General features: G+C 36.5%; 1 protein-coding gene across 32 annotated transcripts in view; it reads right to left on the bottom strand.

Moving 5' to 3' along the window:
- Window positions 1-22329, bottom strand: part of Nrxn1 (neurexin 1) — a 1067728-nt gene that overhangs the window by 582403 nt on the left and 462996 nt on the right. For 24 of the 32 annotated variants that reach the window (XM_037198226.1, XM_028893236.2, XM_037198229.1 and 21 more), the window contains 2 exons: window positions 17847-18050; window positions 15213-15239 (listed from right to left, as the gene is read on the bottom strand). In XM_037198226.1, coding sequence (XP_037054121.1) covers window positions 15213-15239; window positions 17847-18050 — 231 coding nt within the window. The remainder of the gene's footprint in view (window positions 1-15212; window positions 15240-17846; window positions 18051-22329) is intronic. The other 8 variants (XM_037198233.1, XM_028893331.2, XM_037198237.1 and 5 more) reach the window with 1 other exon arrangement.

The raw sequence follows: 22329 nt of genomic DNA, 5'->3' as shown, positions 1-22329 counted from the left end.
GTCATGGTGTCTCTTCCCAGCACTAGAAACTCTAACTAGGACAGCCACCTAACTGGCCAAAATCAGGGAATAATTTTTGTCTCACATCATTACCTGTTCCTTCTTACTCAGAAATATGTAGCCACTCTAGTCTTCATGCATTCACAGTAGATGTTCCTACTCTGGGTAGAAGTATCAGTGAAAACCATAGGCAGCCTCGAAGCTGTATACATTTTACAAGTAATGTTGAAGGAGATGTGTTTTTACATATACCTTCTCAACATTTGGTTCAAATGTAGAGACTCGCACCTTTCAAGGTACATCAGCATACATAGTAGAATAAGCTTGAATTTGGAATTTGAAATTACACACTCACTACTTTTACTCATTTGGTTCTAAAATGGCCATCTTAATTATGAAAATAAATTTAAAATACATTAGCATATGGGACTCAAATTGGTCAACAAGCATGCGCTTTGTCTTATAGGGTAAGACAGGATGTACATGGTGCAAATTTCAGGTATTTTAACATTGAAAAGCATGTGGACAAATATTTTGTGAACTGCTCAAAATGGTTTGTGACCATGGGAGTGGGGGTACTGAGAAGCAACAGAAGACAAAGAAAATAAAGGCCAGGAACCTTCAAAGAAGCCAGCAGAGCCCTCCAGATGAAATTTACAACTGCCTCTGGAGCTGAAAGGTACATAGAGATGTATCAAGCAAATCCAAACATTTATATTTTGACTTTTAAGAAAAGTACACTTGTGTGTCACAAGGCAGAGTTTTGCCATACCTTTTCACACACTTTGGGTAGCTATATCTGCCTCTAGGGATATATTTCAAAGATGCTGAGTACCCAAATGGGCTAGCTCTACCATGCACTCAGTCTCTTAGGCACAAAATGCAATTTCTCTTTTGTAGCACCACCTAGACACCTCAGTACTTAATCTGCTTCTACAATGAGAATACTTGGTAAGCAAGAGCATTCTGATGCTCTTTCTGTAAATCCTTCATCAGAAATCTACACAGATGATAGGCAGGTAGAACTCAACAAAGTTTGTACTCTAGAAGTGATTCATCTACAGCCTCCACTTCATTAATAGCAGGTTATGTTTTACCACAGCCATCTGGGCTAAACATTGCATCAATGTGTAAGTGGATATTAACATTTCCATAGTCCAGAAATAAACTCTGAAAAGCAATGTATCACCTTAAACTCACAGATTGGTTCTACATTCATACATGACTGTTATACATTTTAAAACCATTAAACTGCCTGTAACACCCTATAATTGAATTAGAGAGAAGATACAGCGCCATGACATCACAGAAGTATGAAAATGCAAAAGTGGTTCCTATTGTGTCTCTTGTTATGTAATTAGTCTTATTTATTCTGGGTTGCATAACACATTTTCCTATTCATTTGCATTTAGAAAATATATTTTGTATCTAACAATGATGTCAGTTTTGGCCAACCCTGACTGGGGGTGTTTTTGTTCTGTATAGAAAAGATCTTGTATACTACTCGGTCAGGGATGGAATATTTGTTGCTAGCCAAAGAATAACTAAAGCTATATGTCACTATTGTAATTATTCCGTTTTGCTCTTCGAAAAGCAGTCTATAGACTACATGCTAACAAATGTTTATGTTGTGTTTGAATAAAACTTTATTAAAAGAAATGGCTAGCTTTGTGGTCTCTGTTTTTAGCCTGTAAGTTCACATTAATTTAAATTTTCCTATAATTTTCTATGCATTGAGTAATAAAAAAATTATAATAAAAATAGTCAAGTAGCTGGGCGGTGGTGGTGCACGCCTTTAATCCCAGCACTCAGGAGGCAGAGGCAGGTGGATCTCTGTGAGTTCGAGGCCAGCCTGGGCTACCAAGTGAGTCCCAGGAAAGGCACAAAGCTACACAGAGAAACCCTGTCTCAAAAAACAAACAAACAAAAAAAAAATAGTCAAGTGTTTGAGAGTCAGATACTCTGGGTTTTAGTTACTGTGGCCTTTGATCCAAAGGTGACCTTAAATATTGTAATTATTCTAACTGTACTGAATTATTCCAGGCTTTATCATTTTCATAAAAATAAAGAAAAATCACAAACTAAAAAAAAAAAACTTAACTAAAATGCTTTTAAAAACACAAAATCTAGAATGCATTAATTACCTTACTTTTCCTCAGATTTAGAAGGCTTCATGTTTAAGTTTTATGCTTGTGTATATGAGTCTATGTATCTAAAAATAGGTTTCCATCTGTATCAATTCCCCAGGTGTTGACAGGGTTATTTGGCAACTCACTTAGCCTGTGGTGGGAGGCTGGAAACCAGCCTTGTCACTGTGACAAGACAGGAAGGCAGAGAAGCCCTTGTCACAGGCAGAGATGGCTGCATGCAGCCTGAAGTCTGAGTCATAGTGCCTGGCAGCCACATTCCCTATCGGAAAATGGCATGAGGATGTGTTTCTTGGGTTATGATTATGACACCCACAGCCTGCCATTTGACTTCATTATTAGTTTCTAGTTTGAAAATAATTATTAAAAAAAAATACTGATTTGACCTTTTTTTTTATAAATTATAATAAAATCAAAGGACATTAATTCTTTATTAAGTGCCTTCCTCAGATTTCAGTGAGCTGGGAGAGTCAAGTTTTGCTTTCTTTTCTTCTCCTGTGAGTCAGCATGAAATTTAATTGCAAATTGAAATTAGACATGTAAATCATAAGCCTCCACTCTTCCTTTGCTCCTTTCTATAATACCATGGGCAAACAGGCTACATAATTTTCAGGCTTAGTACAAACTGAAAACATGGGGGCCCTGCCCCAAATGAAGAATCTGAAATTAGGGCCCGGAGAACACTGGCCTCGGCATGGCGTCCTTCCACCTGAGGGTCCTGGGTGGTTTATACAGGTTAAAGCAGTCTAAGTTAGCAGTATTCAGTCTGTACTTAATTGGTCTTGAAGCATTCTTCTGTAAGGTTTATTATATTCAGAAATGTACACACAAGGATAAGTTGAAATCATTTTTGCCACATTGCCTACACTTAATGGCATGACCTGTGGGGAACCAGAGAACTGCCTGTGGTCTGTCCTGCTGGTGGGGTTTAATGCCAGTAACAAATTGGGCTTGGTGACAGACCAATCACCCTAGGAACCACAAGATGGATGGCCAGCCGAATGAGGTAACTCCAGTCCGTATTCTATTTCTCCTTAAGTTCTCTTTAATTCCAACAAGGTTATAGGCTTGAAGACGATTCAAAATGACTTTAAGGAAAGCTATTTGCCTTGAGACCTAAGGGCAGGCACACAGCGTTTCACTCAAATATTAAAAATATCCTTTCCCATTAAAAAGTATATTGAGTACATAACATAAATCAAATATTAACCTTGGCATGCCTGTTCTTCAAAATCTGAACACTAACCACTGAGGAAAGGCATTTCATGAACCTCTACCAGAGAAACCCATCACATTAAGTTCAGTATTTCTGTGTTGATTAGATTGTTACTTACAATCATCCTTTCTGCTTTTGTTCTGTACTTTTAAAAACATTATTTATGTTGATCTGGAACAGCTGTTCTGGTGGGAACTTGTTCAATATACTTTTATTCCCTGTGCCTCAGTTAGTACTCTTATCTGTAAAATATGCTAATAAGAGAAATCATTCGTCTACAAATGAGCTTAGTGTATTTTTATCACTTAAAGCAACATCTGCTGTATGGTGAGTTCTCATGATAATAACTATTACCAATATTATGTTGTCATTATTTCCTTCTGGATAAATTTGAAAACTTGGAGAATATATGCTAAATCTCTTCTTGCTCAGTGCTTTGAACAATAACAATTTGCCAAGTATTTGTTGAAAGGTTACATTTTTTTGTTTTTGTATTTTGAGACAGTGTCTCTATGTCACTCTGTCTGTCCTGGAACTCACTATGTAGACCAGGCTGGCCTTGAACTCACAGAGATCTGCCCATCTCTGTCTCCTGAGTTCTGGGATTAAAGGTGTGGGACACTATGCCTGGCTAAAAGATTGTTGCTTTTTTTTTTTTTTTTTTTTTTTTAGATTTTATGGGAATTTTATTTAGGTAGATGAATGATTAACTTAAGACAAATGATTAATGGAAAGCTACTCCATAAACTTTAAATGCTTAAATGCTTCTATTCACAAAGATAAGATATTAGCTATGTCCCTTTTTTTAATGTTCAAAAGCATGGGATGTAGTAAATCTTTTTGCTAGGGAACTTGGGTGATTCAACAAGCTGATAACTATTTGGACAGTTTTCTTTTCTCTCAATTTCTTTGAGAATGAACTTAATAAGTATGTATGTACTGCCTAAGAGAACAAAATGACCCAAGACCAGTAGTTGGTAATTTCTAGGTGCAAAGAGGCTAGTCAGCTTAGGTGCTACAGGAGCTCAAGTTTTCATGTTTAATTTTGAAACAAGTAGGTAAACAGGCATTTTGTTGGCAAGAAGAGCTGACATTTGGGGATTGAAACAGATTCCTCAAGGGATGTCTCCTCATTACAGCGCCTTTATTCTATTATAAATTTCACTGTTTACAGATTCCTTATCTCCCATTCTATTCCTGGCTAAATGCCATTGATGTGGGAAAGTAGATCAACAAAGTTTAAACCATCTACAAAAATATGTAGAACTACTGAGTTGTGATATTGATTGTACCCATTTATGACAGATCAGGATAAATACCTCTGATGTAAATATTTTTTCAATGGGAAAAGCCAACAGTTTAAAGATGTATTTTACCTTTCAAGTGCATAGTTATATTCACAACACAGTAAAATAATCACAAGTTAAACAAATATATTGCTCAAAGAATGTTTCAAAAATAGCTCTCCTCAAATCTATCCTAGCTCAGCTTACAACTTAGAAATACACAAAATAAGATAAGCCAATTATAAATGAAAGTAAAAATTTGGACTGTGATTTTATTTTAAGGTTAAAAAATATGTTCATTTCCAAGAATTGCTTATCACATAATAGGGTAGCTAGCAGATATAAATTAAGTACTAAAGAGTTAATGAGCTTCTATGCAAATTAAAATATATTTGTTGTTCATTTATTTGAAAAAAAGGTTATATTGATCTACATTAGTGTTTATTTACATTCATCTTATACAACACCTATACAGAGTCAACCTGTCTCAAATTTTAGGAATTAAAATGCATATAGTTTCTAAGCATATAAATATTAATTAATGTAAAAACTGAAATTTCATAAACAAGGTTATCATCCATCATAGTGCAAAGATTATTGGATTAAATAAGTTTTCTTGCATAAAAAAACTATTGGAATAGTTAAAGAATTTACTTTTCATAAGGATATATAGAGTAGCATCTACTCCATGTCATTCCAGAACAGTGGTTTGATTTTTGCTTTGTTTTCCATACTTCAAAGTTCTCATATCTTATGCTGACTACTATTAAGGACAAGGCTGATCTCATAAAATTTAAGAAATCTTTGGCATTTGGGGGATAGTCTTGAATATGCTTTTTCCAAAAGTAAAAAGCATTCTGGTGAAAAATAGGATTAAGCATCTGTTTTTCTTTTTCTTTTTTTAAAAATCATATTCTTACTAATTTTTTTTCATTTATTTTACATACCAACCACAGTTTTCCCTCCTTCCTCTCCTCCTGTTCCCTTCCCCACCTCTACCTACCCAGCCTCCCATCCACTCCTCTTCCATTCAGAAAGGGGCAGGCCTCCCATGGGAGTCAACAAAGCTTGGCATATCACCTCGAGGCAGAGCCAAGCTCCTTCTTGTCTTGAGTTTTCCTTTGTCCTTTGCTTTCTTTTAGGGGGAGAACAGTTGGCACCTGGGAACCCGTGTCTCTGTTTTAAGTGTCAATCAGAGGCCTATTTGCTGAGAAAGCACACATTAAGGAATGTGACCAGAAATCTGTTCTTTGAAGTTGTTTCTTTCTGTTCCAGTCTTCCATGACTGCTTGGACTTAATGGCTATGGAAAAGCTGCCCTTCACACCCAAGAATTAGAAAGAGAGCAGAAAATGTTTCTAATCATGACACAATGACTGCTAAACCCTTCTTTACTTGGACTTAAACAATCTGTGTATCATGATCTATCTGCATAAAAACCACATAGGATATACATGGTGTCACATATCATATATACATAAGTATATATTATGCAAAGTTTGAGTCGTGAGAACACTTAATATGTTTATAAAAATTTTCTGTGACATTTGAAGTCATATACTACTTTTGAATATTTTCTGTTCCACAAAGCTTCCAAATATGACTATTATTTCTGGTTAGGAACCAAATATTCTCTTAAAAGACATTCATGGACTAGAGAGGTGGCTCTGTAGGTGAGGAGCATGCACTGCTCTCAGAGAGGACCTGTTGGTTCCTAGCATCCTGGAACACCAACTCCATTGCATCTGACACCTGCTTCTGGAGTGTCTGGGCACCTGCACTTATAAGCTCACAAATCTACACACAGACACACATAATTGAAAATAAAATAAAATTTAAAAGACACAATACTTATTCTAGTTATTTTGAAAGCCAAAATAAAAGAGCAATTTAATATGCCAGTAGATTTCAGATGTTCATGGATATATTATCTATGTAGGCTAAATCAGGCTAAATAATAATGAAGTTGATTTTAATTTTATTTTAGTAGGACATTTACTTTATCTAGTTTTCACGGCCTTTAGACTAAAAAGTAAAGGGAAAACTCATCACATGAAATTAGAAAGTGGACATGATGAGTAAAAGCAAGAAATTAGAGTCACTAGCACCTCACCAACAAAAAGACAGAATTTCAGAAACTCTGGGAAAGTTCTCTCTCTCTCTCTCTCTCTCTCTCTCTCTCTCTCTCTCTCTCTCTCTCTCTCTCTCTCTCTCTCTCCCCCTCTCTCTCTCTCCTCTCTCTACCCCTACCTCCCTCTCCCTATTTCTCCCTTCCTCACTCACTCTCTATCTCTGCATTTATATCTCTCTGTCTCTGTGTGCCTGTCTCTCCCTCCATCCTTCCAATATCTCCATTACTGTGGTAGAGGCCAAGGTTCTACTACTAGGCACCTGTTCTACCATTCAGCTATTCTATACCCTCAGTGTAATATTATTTCTTACACCTATTGGCTGGAATGTTTTACTTAGTATATTATATTGTTTAAAGAAGTGTCAAAGTACTCTTTGGAATATAAAATTTCTGGGTTGACTTAATAAAGTTTCTGACATAAGGTGATTAGGTTTACATATACAAGATCTATTTAAATAAGTCAAAATTCATCACCTCTGGAGTTAGGGTCAGAACTCATATGTATGGTTATTAACACTTTTTTTTTTTTTTTGTTTTTTGAAACAGGGTTTCTCTGTGTAGTTTTGGTGCCTGTCCTGGATCTTGCTCTGTAGACCAGGCTGGCTTTGAACTCACAGAGTTCCGCATGGCTCTGCCTCCCGAGTGCTGGGATTAAAGGCGTGTGCCACTACCGCCCTGCTCTATTAACAATTTTTAAAAAGTAATTTTATGTTATTGTATCATGGTCTAGGTTCTCTACTGGTCTGTCTATTTCTATACTATTTATATAATGAATAAGTCTACATTCTAAGAATGTTTCAGTAATTATATCAAGTCATTTTCTTTTCATTTAATGAGAATTTTTATAATGCATGAAATGCAGAGTAGAAATTTGTTACTTGTAGGTGTTAGTTAGGATTCAGGGTTTTTTTTTTCACATAAATAAACTATTCTACCCCCTTTTATTTTATGACATGTAAAATTATTAAGAATTCTTTATATTCTGTAGCTGTAAATGAGAAATTTCCTGATTCCAGATTCATGAACAAATTTCACTAGCTCCTTACGTTATTCTCATGTAAATTTAAAACATGTTTGTAATTCTTATATTACATATAGCTCTTCTTTCTTACTTTTGCTCTTTTCTTTCCTTCCTTCCTTTCTTTCTATTTTTTTCAAAAGTCTCACATTAACCAGACAGACCTTAAACTTGCTGTGTAGCTAGAACAACTTTGAATCCCTAGTCCTCCTGCCTCCACTTCTGAAAAGGCAAGATTATGGGCATGTGTAAATGGGCATCTGGCTATACTGTGCATTTCTAAAGCAAGCTTATTATACATACATATGCAGTCAACAGACATTGAAGTTCCATTGGCTGCAATAGTTCTAAGCAATGAAAATTTGTATTTAAGTCAAAGATCTGTTAATTGTGATAAGAAGTGACATCAAGGAAATAATTAACAAAGGAGTAAAACTGTGGTCAATAAAATCATAATAATTCGAGTATTTTAGCATTTATTATTTTTTGAAAATTATTTTCTCAATATATTTCATACCCATCTTGCTCTTTGTTTTCATTGAAAAGAAGCAAAGAAAATAAATCAATTCTGGTACCCTCCCTTTCTATTGAAGTAACATTTTCCATTCAACTGACATGAGAGTGATGTAGTGAAGAGATTGCAATCCCCAGAGCCATTCTATAGCCACAGTGAAAATACTTTAGTCATACAGCTCAGAGAATTAGCGTTTGTGGAACTCTGGCAGTCCAGATGTCCCCTTTGAAGATAGTGTAAAATGGTGTACCAAGTTTTGAAGCCAGCTGATTGGTTCAAGAGTGGACATTCCACACTAAGTCTAACCTCTTGTTAATAGGTCAAGGATATACTGATTTGAAAGCTCAGTCCAATGAGACATTTTGAAGTAACTAAAATCTCCCAGGAGAGTTGAGATCCACAGCATGCAGAGTAAACAGAGAAAGAGCAACAATGTGAAAAATAAAGACATGCAGCACAGACTGAGCCATGAATGGAAACACTCACAAGGTAAAGGGCACCATGAGTTCACCAAAGACATGGAAAAGCCACAGCAGAGGAAAAACAAGGGAATCAGCAAAAAGGAGAGGAATGACCAAGATACTAGAGGGGCAAAAAGAGCAGACAGCTTGTGATCATAATCACAAACCATTGAGATGGAATCTTGGGATGGCAGCAGTCCCTCACAGTTAAAGCAACAGAGATCTGCACTATCCTCCAGTGCTTGAACCCCATTTAATATCCCCAAAACTGTCTGTCATGACTAAAATTAACTCATATTGTACTGATTCTTAGTGTATCCTAATAACAAAAGGAAAGAAATGCATCTCTCCACCAGCAAGTAGTGGCTAAACATATTTCTCTCTCATTTTTCTGGATCCATGACAAAAAATGTCACACACACGCCAGAAAGAGGGGTATGGAGGAAAGAAAGTCAGAAAAAAGAAAGGAAAACAAGTGGAAAGAAGAAAATTGAAAAAAGAACAAAAGCTCAAAGCAAGTATATCCAGATGTTTGTCCTTTCAACACAGAAAACTACCCTGAAGGCAAGCTGCAGTCATTCACTGAGTGACATTTGGTTAGAGAAAAGAAAGCTTCCATCTTAGAGAAAAATAAAAACAGAAATATCAAAGTCAGAGTAATTTTGTCTGAAACTGCTTAGGTTTTCCTGACAATGTTGGCCTAGACTAATGATTACAAAGCCATACTCAATAATAAAAGACCACTTGAGCATATTCAGCACTAATCAGGAACTCCACCTTCATCAGGGTTTGGAAAGAGTTCTACCTGCACAAATAATGATTGTTTCTGACATTTTGGAGCAAGGTAGATTTCTCTATTGGCATCTAAGCAGTGGGAGACTGGTCATGTTAGATCCAAGTCTGCAGTCCCTCACCTCCCGTGGCCAATCTATGCAGTTGTGAAAACACTCAGGAAAAGCTATGTTCTTCCTTCTACTGCTCCCCAGTTTAAATGTGAAGATGATCCAAACAGGCTTCCTTCAAGTTCCATTCCAGCTTTGAGAGCTATCCAGACCAGCGGCTATATTCAAAACCCTGTCTATCTTAGCTGCTTGTTTTCTGTTAGAGACCTATAATTTTCCTCTATGTTTTATATTCCATTACTCTTAACGTTTTGCTGAAAACGATGATTTATGAAACTGTTTCTTATCTTTCCTTTGTACGTACATCCAGTTAATAACAATAACAAAATTAATTTTTTTGTATGTACGTTTGCATCTGTTATTTCTTCAATGTCATCTAACCCAGGTGGCAGACAACATAGACCACTCAGAGATAATTACTGATAAACTACAAAACAAACTCCAATGTTGGGAGATCAAGCAGAAAGCTGCCTTCTCAAGTTTTCTGCTCTGTAGGGACCATGCAGCTCTGAGCTGCACGCTGGCTCCAGTCTAATCTGCACCATCCCCCAGAATGCATGCCTATCTTTTTAAGTGGCATTGCCAAGAGACAGCTTGATCACAGCAATCTAAAATGGCTTAAGTGCCACAGGTTGACATTTTGCATTCTTTTATTGCTTTCCATTTTTATCTACATAGAAAAATTGGTGATAGCTAATATCCAGTTGATCTTTTCATTCTGGTAATAAAATGATAATACAAAGATCTTATTATCCACCCTAGGCATCCATCAAAGTCCATTTTCCAATAACAATACTGCTTAGAATGTTGCTTATCTTTTTCCAAGTCAAAAGTGAGGTTAAGTAGTTGGCTTTAGATTCCCGTCTGTCTCTAGGACTGGGGCTTTGTGCTGTAAAAAGACTTTGAACTTTACCCCTTGACATTTTGTCCACATTAATAGCTTCTGCAATTTTGTTGTTTAGGCATCTTAGATGAATCACTTGGTACGATAAGCCAAAAGCAGTTGAAAGTTGTGCTTACTGAAGTAATTGTCCTAGCCCCAACGAGGTTTTCTTCTCTTACAGAAGTAAGAAGAAAGGAAAGAGAAGAAAGCCACACTATAGGTACAGAAAGAAACTGAGAGAGCAGTGGGAAGGAGGAACGAGCAGGGAAGGAGGGAGAGAAGCCAGCACACAATCAGAAAGGCAAAGAAAACAAGCAAAGCAGAGAGCACGATTTAGTGAAATCCATTTCTCGGGCTGGGAGAAGTCCAGTGAGGCAAGTGCTCGCCGGCCAAGCATGAGGACATGAGCTTCCTCTCACAGTCACTGTTTACCGGCTGTGCTCTGGGACATGGAGGAGGAGGAAGTTATTAACTAGTGCATCTACCGAACTGCTGAGCTCCATCTCACAAAAGATGGTGGAAAACTTCAGAGAAAGAGACCTAGCATTAACCTCTAGCACTTGAAAGGGTCTGAACACCCTCTCTCCTCTTCTCTCCCTGACACTCCCTCCCTCCCTCCCTCCTCCCTCCCTCCCTCCCTCCCTCCCTCCCTCCCTCCTCTCTCTCTCTCTCTCTCTCTCTCTCTCTCTCTCTCTCTCTCACTCACACACACACACACACACACACAAACACGCACAATCTATTGCTGTAATGGATTTATATCTTTCTATAGGCAAGAACATTCTGAAATATGCCACTACTATGAAAAAGCAAAAACTATTGAGAATAACAAGCAAAAAAAGAAACAACAACAAAATTAAATCATTACTATATCCACTACAAAATGAAAGTAGTTACTTCTATGATCATTAGGACCCAACCATGGGTCATGAATGCAAATCTGGCTTCCAAATTTTCAATATCTTTCAACCTCCAAAGATTATAGCTCTAAATGCTTCTAAGGATGCATAGAAAAAAATTAAATAACCAATACACCACTACAAAGGCAATATTTTTTTCAGAAAAAATAAGTATCATCTAATCAGTTTAGACACACTGTTTGGAATCACTGTGTATCCAGTTTGATATCAGACCTCTCTTGGTAACTCAAGAGTTTCAAAGAGATTCTAGCTATATGGTTTTGCAATGGAAAGAATACAGACTAAGAGCAAAACTTTGTACAGACCCTACAAATAGAACATTTGAGAAATTTCTACATGGAATAGAAAGTTCCATTTGTAATTTCTTATAGTCTTAAAAAACATAAGTCATTTAATATTACAGAACAGCCAAGAGACTGCCAAATACATTTTTGTAATATTATTTCATAGCCAATTATTTAGGCTCAGCTAAAAAACACTTTTTTGACAATATTTATTATTATTTAGTTCATATTAGTATAGTTTTATGATGATTTCTGTCAAGTAGTCTATAGTTTTTTCAATTAATTCAAATATTCTTCATCTTTATGTTAAATGGATGTGAATTCTCAGTCCTTTCCCAACTAACTGTATTGAATTAACTTTATTTACCCAGAAATTATCTGCACTACTGTGGTGGTTGGTTTGGGGTTTTCTGTTTGTTTTGGCCATTGCATTACAAAATTATTGAGTCAAGGTGTGATGGTTTGAACTGGAAATGCCCCTTCCCCAGTCTCAGGTATTTGAAACATTGGTTCCCATTTGGTGGCAATATTTGGGGAGACAATGTGCAGATGCAGTCTTGGTGGAGCAAGGATGTCACTGCTCGGGTTTGGAGAGTTTAAAGCCTCAGATCCCTTCCACTGTGCCATCAAGATGTGAGCTCTCAGATTCCAGCTCTCCTGCCTCCCTATCACCTACCTGCCTGTCACCTGCCTCCATGTCACCTGCCTCCATGTCATCATGACGGGCTCTTAGTCCTTTGCAGTCACAAGCCCAATAAACTTTACTTTCTATCAGTTGCTTCTGGTCATGGTGCTTATTCCAACAGAGAAGTGACTAACACCCAAGATTCGCTTTTCTCAGAGCAGGAAATAAGAAAGTATCATCTCCCTTCCCCTTTCCTTCCTTGTGACCCTGAGCAGAGGACAGTGGAGATCCATAAGTGTTCATGTTTACCTTTCAGCCCACAGGTTATCAAACCGACCATAATCTAATTCTAAGTTGCAGAGAGCTAACATATTTTCATGCTGATATTGGCAGAGGTATGGCAGTAAACTGAGATTGGTCTGTGACACTTTTTCTTTACCATTCAAAAGATCAAAACATTAAAATTCAAAGTCAATGTGCAGAAATAAATCTCAGATGGCTTCTGCTCAATATGAACAATTTAGAGTATAATTTTTCAATTTATGGAAATCTTTTTTGTTATAGTCCATCTAGTGCCTGTGATAAAATATATCAATTTAAGTACTTCATATAATATTTCAAGACAGTGATGCCACGTGAGTGTGACATAGTAAATGTGTATGACTGTCAAAGTGTCAGACAAGCTAGGGCTCATGAAAGTTGTACACAATTAATTGCTCTTTGTAGTTAGACTGAGATACAAATATTTCCAATTAATTTTTGCTTGAGTGACAAGTATGCTTTGGGTGAAAACAGGTGAATGTTATTTGAAACATAAATTCCTAACTAGCCTCAAATTTGACTCATCTTCTTGAAATTCACTACATCTGTCTCCGGCTCCCCAAACAAAACAAAGGCAAAAGAAAATGGGAACATTACCTTTGACTGAATGTTTCTTCCAGGGCCTACTGTCAAGCTAAGGCATTTGCAGTCCTGTCTGGGGTGTGCACTGAAAGCTTGAGATCCACTCATTTAATTCAAGTGTGCAAGTGTAACTTACACTACTTTAAAAAGGAAAAAAGCACTAACCAGTGAAAATCTTTGTCTTCAAAGTTATTATTATATGAAGTATGCAAAGTATGGGGAAAAAAACTGTCTGTAGTATCATATTACTAGAGCCTCATAGCAGACAAAGCAGACTTGAGTCTAAGAAGACTTATTTATGTTCAGTATATGTTCTAAGCAATTGTAGCTAAACAACAAAGAATTGCGTTTGACTTAGCTTTTTCCATTGTCAGAGTGTATATTTTCATTTTATAATTTAAAAAATTAATGTTTTATTCTGTGCTTAATACAAATTAAATAAAAGAAATACCTAAAGGGGAGGTGTAAAAATAGAAATTTTCCCCACATGAATTTTCTACAACTCAGCAGGAATCAGCAGACTCTACCATTGTATTAAGGCACAAAGCTACCTTTGAAGAGAGAGAGTACTCCGTGGGCTGCCAATGTGCTTCTGTCTGCACTTCTGGGCACCGGGGCATCAGATCTATAAAATCAGACCTATAAAATCTATGAAATTCCTTCTCAGGAAGTTATCTAGGAGAACAGCTGGAGAGGAGCTGATGCAGACTTGAAATTGCATTTGTGTTAAAGCTCAGAGAGAAAATTTTTAGGAATTATTTTGATCATTTTTAAGTGCTTGTCACAGCTGGCTGTAGATTATAATTCAATATTGATTTTGTGATTTATCAGACTCACCTTTTTTTCTTGCTTAAAAATATTACCACACGTGAGGACAAGTATCAGTTGCTTGTGTTCAAACCCAAGCATATGCAATAATATGTATTTATTAGAGAAGTTATTTTGCTTTTACAATTTTTCCTCTCAGAGAATGAGTTGTTGCCCTTTGGATACAGTCAAATATTTTGGATGTCCCACCAACTCACAGGCAGCTTTCTTCCAGGGCCAGAGACCGGAATCTTACTACGACATTGAGAGATTAGAGGTGTGTTAGAATCATTTTATTAAGTAGTTAATGAATTTGTGGTCATTGGATGAGCTTTCATTATGTGGTCAGCAAAACCTGGAAAAGAAAAATCTAAACATTCACATAAAGAAATGGAATAGATTTACTTATTACTTAATGCTGGAACTCAAAATAAAACCACAGTCCTTATATCCTTTCAGATCTCCATCAAAATTCAATTAAAACTCAGTCCATGCATCTCTCTGACTCGTCATTTGGCATGCATATCACATTTGAATGGTTTTAGTTATTTTTGTCAATATATGATCAGGATGTAAAAATTCATCATGTAAATTCTTAATAATCAAAAATAAACTCTTCAGACTCAGAAATTTTCTAAGAATGTAGGGTGGTTAAGAACACATAATTCGTATGCAAATCTTTGTACGAATTTAGAAGGATGATTAATAATTCTCAAAATAAGAGAAGTTAAACATTTCTTTTATATATTTGAGTTAAGGGATAGAAACAGAAGGAAATAAGGCTCATGGTGTTTTCCCCTATTTAATAATGAAGGAAACTACTGTACTTCAATTTCTGACCAAACACCAATGCATAATCCAATAGCCACTATAGACAGCTGTACCTTCTGTTTCCAAATAGCTGCCACCTCTTTCCCACATAGGAATAGGAACCACAGTGGGAAACCTTTGGATGGATTAAATGTAAAATGAATTTTTACACCCCAGATGATGGACTGGTATGCTGCACGGTGAGATCATGAGTTTTATAAGTGCATTTCTCTTACTCTCTCTTTGCCTTGACTAGCTTACATTGTAATGGAGGAAAACAGTTAAAAATTTTGAATAGGCACTTACTGGAATTACAGTTAATCCTGATACAATCTAGATGGGGAAGAATAGATGAAAAATGAATATTTATCCTTCAAGGTAATAGCTGCAGACATCCAATAAAATTACAGTCCACCCTTCCGGGGACAGACACATGCAAATTTGGCCACTCCATATCATTATTCTTTATATACTTCTAGAACCCAGATTTATTGTTATAAAATCGTACCATTAGAAACAAGAGAATGTTTAAAACTATGGCCAATTCAAACAGAGCTACATGGTGACATATCTAAGTGAGGTAACAAGTAGTTAACTGTCAAAGATGCTTGACTCAGACTGGCTGCAACATCCTCCCCATATGTGAAAGAACATAGGATTATTTTCAGCAAAAGTTAAAAGTGCTCCGTCACAATGGGGTACAGTGCAAGCTCAGCTAGGCTCAGACATCTTGGACCTCCAAAATCTAATATCCCACAAAGGCTGACAGAATTCTTTACAACTGCAGTCGTCAAATGGAGAAAGACATTAAAATTATTCTTCCTCATCCCAATATTATATATATATTTCTCTTTTGATTTTCTGGGGCACAAAACGTTAACAACCAGATATTGGTGGATTCCACACCTTGTATTAATTGAAGGCAAAAAGAAATAACTGTATGGATCCTTAGACATTACAATGGCTGTGGAGTAGCCAGCGATCCTGTGCAGCACACAGGGCTATGCTTCTCTTAGCTACATTGAGGATCACAGTTAACAGTACAGTTCTGATTTTTCTTTTTGTGTGCTTGCTTCACATAAAAGCAGATATGAAACAGAATAGCTGGTGTGGATAACGCAATAGTTATTTTTAAAGAACTGCATGGAATGTTTTGATTGTATTTTATGGCGAGATAAGTGCATTTTTTTTTTTTTGGCTTTTGTCTTATTATTTAATGCCTTTGGGGAACATGGAAAATATAAACCTAGATTCTGTGTCCATATAGCTAAGTTTGTCATGTGTCGTCAACCGCATCAGAAAAGTGGTTGCAAACAGCCAAGGACCAGCAGCTACACAACTCCTTCTACAGAATGCTTTGCTGGTGAGAACCCCTCTAAATGTTCTCATTTCGAGCAATCAGCCTCTTGGCGCAATTAAGCCATTTATTCCATTTTCTTGTAGTAACCTATTATTGTCACTAGAGGGAACTCTAACAGAACAATAAACAGTACTGCATTTTTTTTTAAACTATACTGTTTAACTTAGTTTAGCTTGTATTATTGAACGTAATTAATTGCAATAAGCTAGCAAGAGTTACTTTTCTAGTTTATAAGCTACTGTTCTACTCATCACAATTTGAAAATGTAGGTTGGGTTGTCATAAATGTCACGTGTTGTTTTCTTCTAATTATCGTTCTGAAAATAAATCTACATGGTTTCAAATTTTTCTTCCTTTCCTGATTCATGTGTGTGTGCGTGCCAGTGTGTGTGCATGCTTGTGTGTACGTGTATGTATATGTGCATGTGTGTGCCTGCGTGTGTGTGCCATATGTGCGTGTGTGTGCACGCATGTGTGTATGTGTGTGTGTGTGTTTGTGTGTATGTGTGTATTTACTACTGTCATGAAATACAGTAAAACCTCATTCCTTTTCACTTATTTGGATTTAATGATAATATTGAAACTTATTGGGCAGAATATTAAATCTTTACTTGGTATGGAGGCATTTGGGGGGAGGCGACCTGTGAATAAAGATTTTGAAAGGTCAAGCACAGCTAGAGAACTAACTTCAAGGATTAAGTAGAAGTTAATGATGGAACTTGCAGGGAACTGGGATCTCATTAGGTTCTTTCTTCTCAATTCACTGAAATAAACTTCTAAGCCCATCCCTTCACAACATTTCACAGCTTATTTTTTTGAGGTTAAATTAGCTAAATTTAACTAAAAAATAATAAAGTCCGAAACTTTTGAAATTCTACCGTTCAATGCTTTTCTTAGTTTTGGTTTTACTCCGTAATTCATCTAGATTGGTGAGGTTTTACTGTAGCAACACTTTGGATTGGTACACTTAATCAGGAAAGCATTATCTCTCTGTAAAGGAGCCTGTGTCCTTACTGTTCTCGTGGCTGTTTGCTGAGGGCCGCAGACTTTGGGCATTGAAGGGTTGTGGATTGCTGAATGACAGCAAAATATCCCACACAGTACTCCAAAACAGAAGAGATGGAGGACCACAAAAATGGCTATTCAAAGGAGAAGCCCAAGGAGGAAGCAGGAACAACAGTTGTTCTAGACGTCAAAGTATAAATTCGATAGATTTCATGTGCATGTTATCTAACACATGTTGAGCTTGTTCGTTCATTCATTTATTTATTTTTCAAGGGTGTCATCTACCACCCATTAGAACATCAGTAAATATAATAGAAAAAAATCCATTTTGAGACAGCTTAAAGCCTCATAATTCAAAGTTTCAAAATCATCTCACTGATAGGGCTTCCCCAAACCTTCATTGGTAGGAATCACAAAACACTAAATTATGTTGAACATAAAAAAAGTGATGCCCACCAAAGCATTAATTGATTGTTTTAACTTTTCATAGCAAACAGGCTAGTTGATAAATGTTTGCAGGCAAAACTGAACAAAAAGTGAGAAGTGTCAGCTTAATGGTGGAAGGCATATTGTTACCTAGATTGACCGTGAGTTTCACACGCCCTGCATCTAGCTCCAGTCGAAGGGTATCTGCGGAGTCTCTAGAAGTGGTCGCCATCAGAATACCATATGCACGCTGGGATCTGAACCGTAAAGACACATCCTCGGCCTCGGTGTGCATCACCACTGGTAGCTGAATTTTCATGAACATACTCCCATCATAGCTCAAAACTGTTGCCTCTAGGGGAAAAAATGGATAAAGTTCAGTTTTGGTTAGTGTAGTGCACACTTGGTGAAGAGGTATCTGCTGAAGTTTTCAATGATTAAATCAGCTCATTTGTTTCAGCAACGAGTTTCTTGTTTTGTAATGGCAAGGAACATCCTAGCAGAGACTCCTTCATTTGTCAAGTATACACTAACACTCAGAAAGCCCCTCTACCTATAGCATATGCTACAGCAATGACCATATGGGGCCGTAAATATTTTATAAGCATCTCCCTTGTAAAAAGCATAGGTAATGCTGTTTTGAATAGCTGCAGTCTCAACCTCGTTGGAAACAGTGCAAGGATGCATGTGTGGAGAGGCAGTGAGGGCCCTGACTATTCTGTAACATTAGTCAGCTTTGCCCTGCCTCTGATTGAGTATTCAGGACCACAAGCTCAAGGGGTGTTAGTGGAAGATACCTAAAGCCAAGGCTGTCTGGAAAATCCAGGGATGAACAGACGCTACTTCAATATTTTTTTTTATATTATCTACTCTAAAATAGAAATACTACAGAAATGTAGAAGTCATCCTCTCTACCAAAGTTACTATTCCAAAGAAGAAAATAAAAACCAACAATATGCCAACTAGTAATAAAGAAGATTCTATTGTGTTACTATGCTTAATAAGGAAGGTTTTTAAGTTACATCAAACCATAATCTTATTTTAATTTTCCTTTACAAATAAGAAATAATTTAAATGTCTATAAGCATAAACTTGGTATCCTTATAATATTGAATTACCACCAAATCATCTATAACTATGTACATCAAATAGGGGTGGAGGTAGGAATAGGGATTTGTGTGGGCATGTGTTTCTAAATTAAGTTACATGGAAGTCACAAACACTATATTAAACATGTGAAGAAATTATTAGCAATACTGCTGATGATAGACTGCTTCAAGAAACAGCACCCCTCATTGTTAAATGCCATTTGGTACTGGGACATTGAGAAACAAGTATGAGTCATGTTGCTTCTGGGAATTCAAAATGTCATTTAATAAAAAAAAAAAAAAAAAACTACCTGAAATGAAAATAAACAAAAGTTTTCATTTATCTTGGATATTTACACAGCATAGTCATTAGCTTTACTGGTGTAATTGTGTTTATTATTAAGAATATCTGCCCGGGCGTTGGTGGCGCACGCCTTTAATCCCAGCACTCGGGAGGCAGAGCCAGGCGGATCTCTGTGAGTTCGAGGCCAGCCTGGGCTACCAAGTGAGCTCCAGGAAAGGCGCAAAGCTGCACAGAGAAACCCTGTCTCGAAAAAAAAAAAAAAAAAAAAAAAAAAAAAAAAAAAAAAAAAAGAAAGCTACATATCTGAGCCGGGCGGTGGTGGCGCACGCCTTTAATCCCAGCACTCGGGAGGCAGAGCCAGGCGGATCTCTGTGAGTTCGAGGCCAGCCTGGGCTACCAAGTGAGTTCCAGGAAAGGCGCAAAAGCTACACAGAGAAACCCTGTCTCGAAAAACCAAAAAAAAAAAAAAAAAAAAAAAAAGAATATCTTCTGGTATGGCTTTCAAAGTTCATCTTTCAGAAAGTCAAGACAGTCAAGGATTGTTTCCAGGTGATTTTAACTGTCATTTGTTCTTGTTCAAGGTTTGAACATGAAACCTGAATCTCTAAGTATTGCACTCTGTTTCTAGGACTCTCTCCTTCATACTCTGCTCTTTCCACCCAGCCTTGGATTAATGGATCTTCAGCAACCTGTGAGATCTCTTCCCTCCTCTTTAGTGAAGACTTCTTCATCTATTGCCTATTTGACATCTCCAGTTATAATGGAATTATAATCTCACCATTAATTTGCCCTTCCCCAAATGAACACATTCCAAATGTGCTCCTTCAATCCCTTCCATCTCAGTAAATGATGTTTACATTACTGTCCGAAACCAAACCTGTGGATTTCTCTCTTACTCTCCCTGCTGTGTGCAGTCTATTTTCAAGTTTACAGAACTTTGTGTTATAATTACATTTTTTAAATCTCAGTTGATGTTTTGTAACCTCTGTAAACTATTTCAGTCTCTATTTTCATCTTACCTAGACAGCTAAAATAGTTATCACTGTGGTATATCTATGGCTACCCTTTCTTTCTGTACACAGCAGCCAAGTTGAACCCTTATAGAGGGACACTCTCCCTATTTGACCATTTTTCAGGTTAAATCATGTCTCTATTTTTCTTTCGCAGTTAGAACCTCTTTGCCCTCAGCTCTTATCATCATTCTCTGCAGTTAATCTATTTCACCCATTCCAAGTCCCTTCATCATTAAAACATTTGCACTCGCAAATGCTTGTATGTGGAAATTGCTCACCCTACATCTATTAGTGTTTGGGCTTTTTGAAAGTCTGGATTTGGGTGAAATGTTCTTCTGGACAACACAGCTCCCTCCTTAGTTTCTTCCATATTGAAGTGTCATTTCAAACTGTAATTTCTCATTTGTTTGTGTGGTATCAGCTCTATCTGCCCTTTTGAAAGTACCCTGAAAAAGCAGACCAGTTGCTCACCACTCTGACACCAGGGAGCCACTGAGTCAGACACAGCTGAGACAATGCACCATAAATGCTTCTTGAACTAGCAATGCCATCTACATCGAAAGCACATGAAAGAACTTCTCTGCATGTGGATACAAAGCTTGCAGAAGCATTCCTCAGAGCAATAAAGCATTTACTCTGTCTGATACCAGGGCAATCAAATTTGGCAATGTACGGCAAAAAAAATAATAATAATAATTTCATGTCTAATCTGAAGGTTAGACTAGAAAGGGTTTCTATTTATCCATATACTCTGTTGTTAGTCACAGGCCTAACAGCTGAGAACATAAAATATGATCTTAAAATATATGATTTGATCTTATATTAAAACAAGACTGTAAAGTCATAGTGAGATCTAAATGTGCTTTGGTATAACTTTATATGAAATTTGATACATAGTTTTCCCCCTTCTAATATTTGGTCAATCATGCATAGCAACATACAACTCAATAAAAGTAATGAATCATTATAGATTGTTTGTTACTTTGCTGCCATATAGATAAAAATACTAGACCATTATTAGTTTTCTTCTGGTTAATTAATATGCACAACTACTCTATTATATAATAATATTTTAAATAACTTCATTTTCTTTAAAATTGCTTAATCTGAAAACTAGGTTGAGGACACATCTTTTTGAAATAAACAATTAACAATTAGCTGTAAATATATTGTGAAGTACCATCTAGAGTAGGTAAAAAAAATCAAGCTCATTAGCCTTTACTATTCTCCAAAAAAGCTTCAGAAATGAAGGAATAGTAAAGTAATAAAACTCGAGTGCCCCCATGTGCCATTTCAAACAATTCTCAATGTGAAGATAACTTGTTGATAAACGACAACTGAAAGCATAAATGATTCCTCATAATTAGAGTTGATGTTTAATTAGGCAAGAAATGGAAAATGTACAAGGTTGCAGTCTAGAATGTGCCAAATAAATGTTAGACAACATTCTGACATTTGAAGGTTATGCTATTTGGCAGCATCTTTAACATTTGGAAAAAAATATTTTATCATTTGGAACATAAAAAAAAAAGTCCTTTAGAAGGATAATTTCAAGACACTGTTTCCCAGTGAAGAAGAACAACAGTTTCCACTTGGTCCTCTCTCTCCCCTTCTCTCTTGTCATTAGGTTTGATAAATTTGCTTTTCTGCACTGTTCCTCTTTGTAGTCAAAAGTGTACACCTGTGCTCAGCTTTGCTGAAAGGCAGTCACATATTGTGATCAACAATGAAAATCAGACAGAGAGCCAAATTATATTGCTCTGACATCTGTCCCTCCATCTGTTAGAATTTTAACAAACAAGTATAAAGTAGACCTCTGATTACACCAATGCTCTTATTTCACATTATCTCCAAGACTAATTTTTAAGTGATCTAACCTTCAAAACTCTTTCACTAAAAATGATACAAAAAGAAAATGCTGCATTTAATGTCTATGAAGGCCATCATTTCTGTATTAATCTTTCTTTAAAAATCAATGGGCATAGAATAAAATATCTTCCTGTTTAAGTCACAGATAGTTTTTCTTATGTAATGTTCTTTGCTTGCATAATATGGGACAAGCACAGCACCATTCTCTATGATGTCATGTACATAGACTGAAACAGCTTCTATCAATTTATTCTGAATGATAAAATGAAAACTTTATAACTGTCTTTTTATCTCAAGAATTGTTGGTTGACTCTCATGATCAACACCTAATGTGGTATGAGTGTATCTGAAGAAGCAAT

This window comes from Peromyscus leucopus, chromosome 22, assembly GCF_004664715.2.
Source record: "Peromyscus leucopus breed LL Stock chromosome 22, UCI_PerLeu_2.1, whole genome shotgun sequence".
Classification (NCBI taxonomy): domain Eukaryota; kingdom Metazoa; phylum Chordata; class Mammalia; order Rodentia; family Cricetidae; genus Peromyscus; species Peromyscus leucopus.
This window is presented reverse-complemented; position numbering and strand designations above follow the sequence as displayed.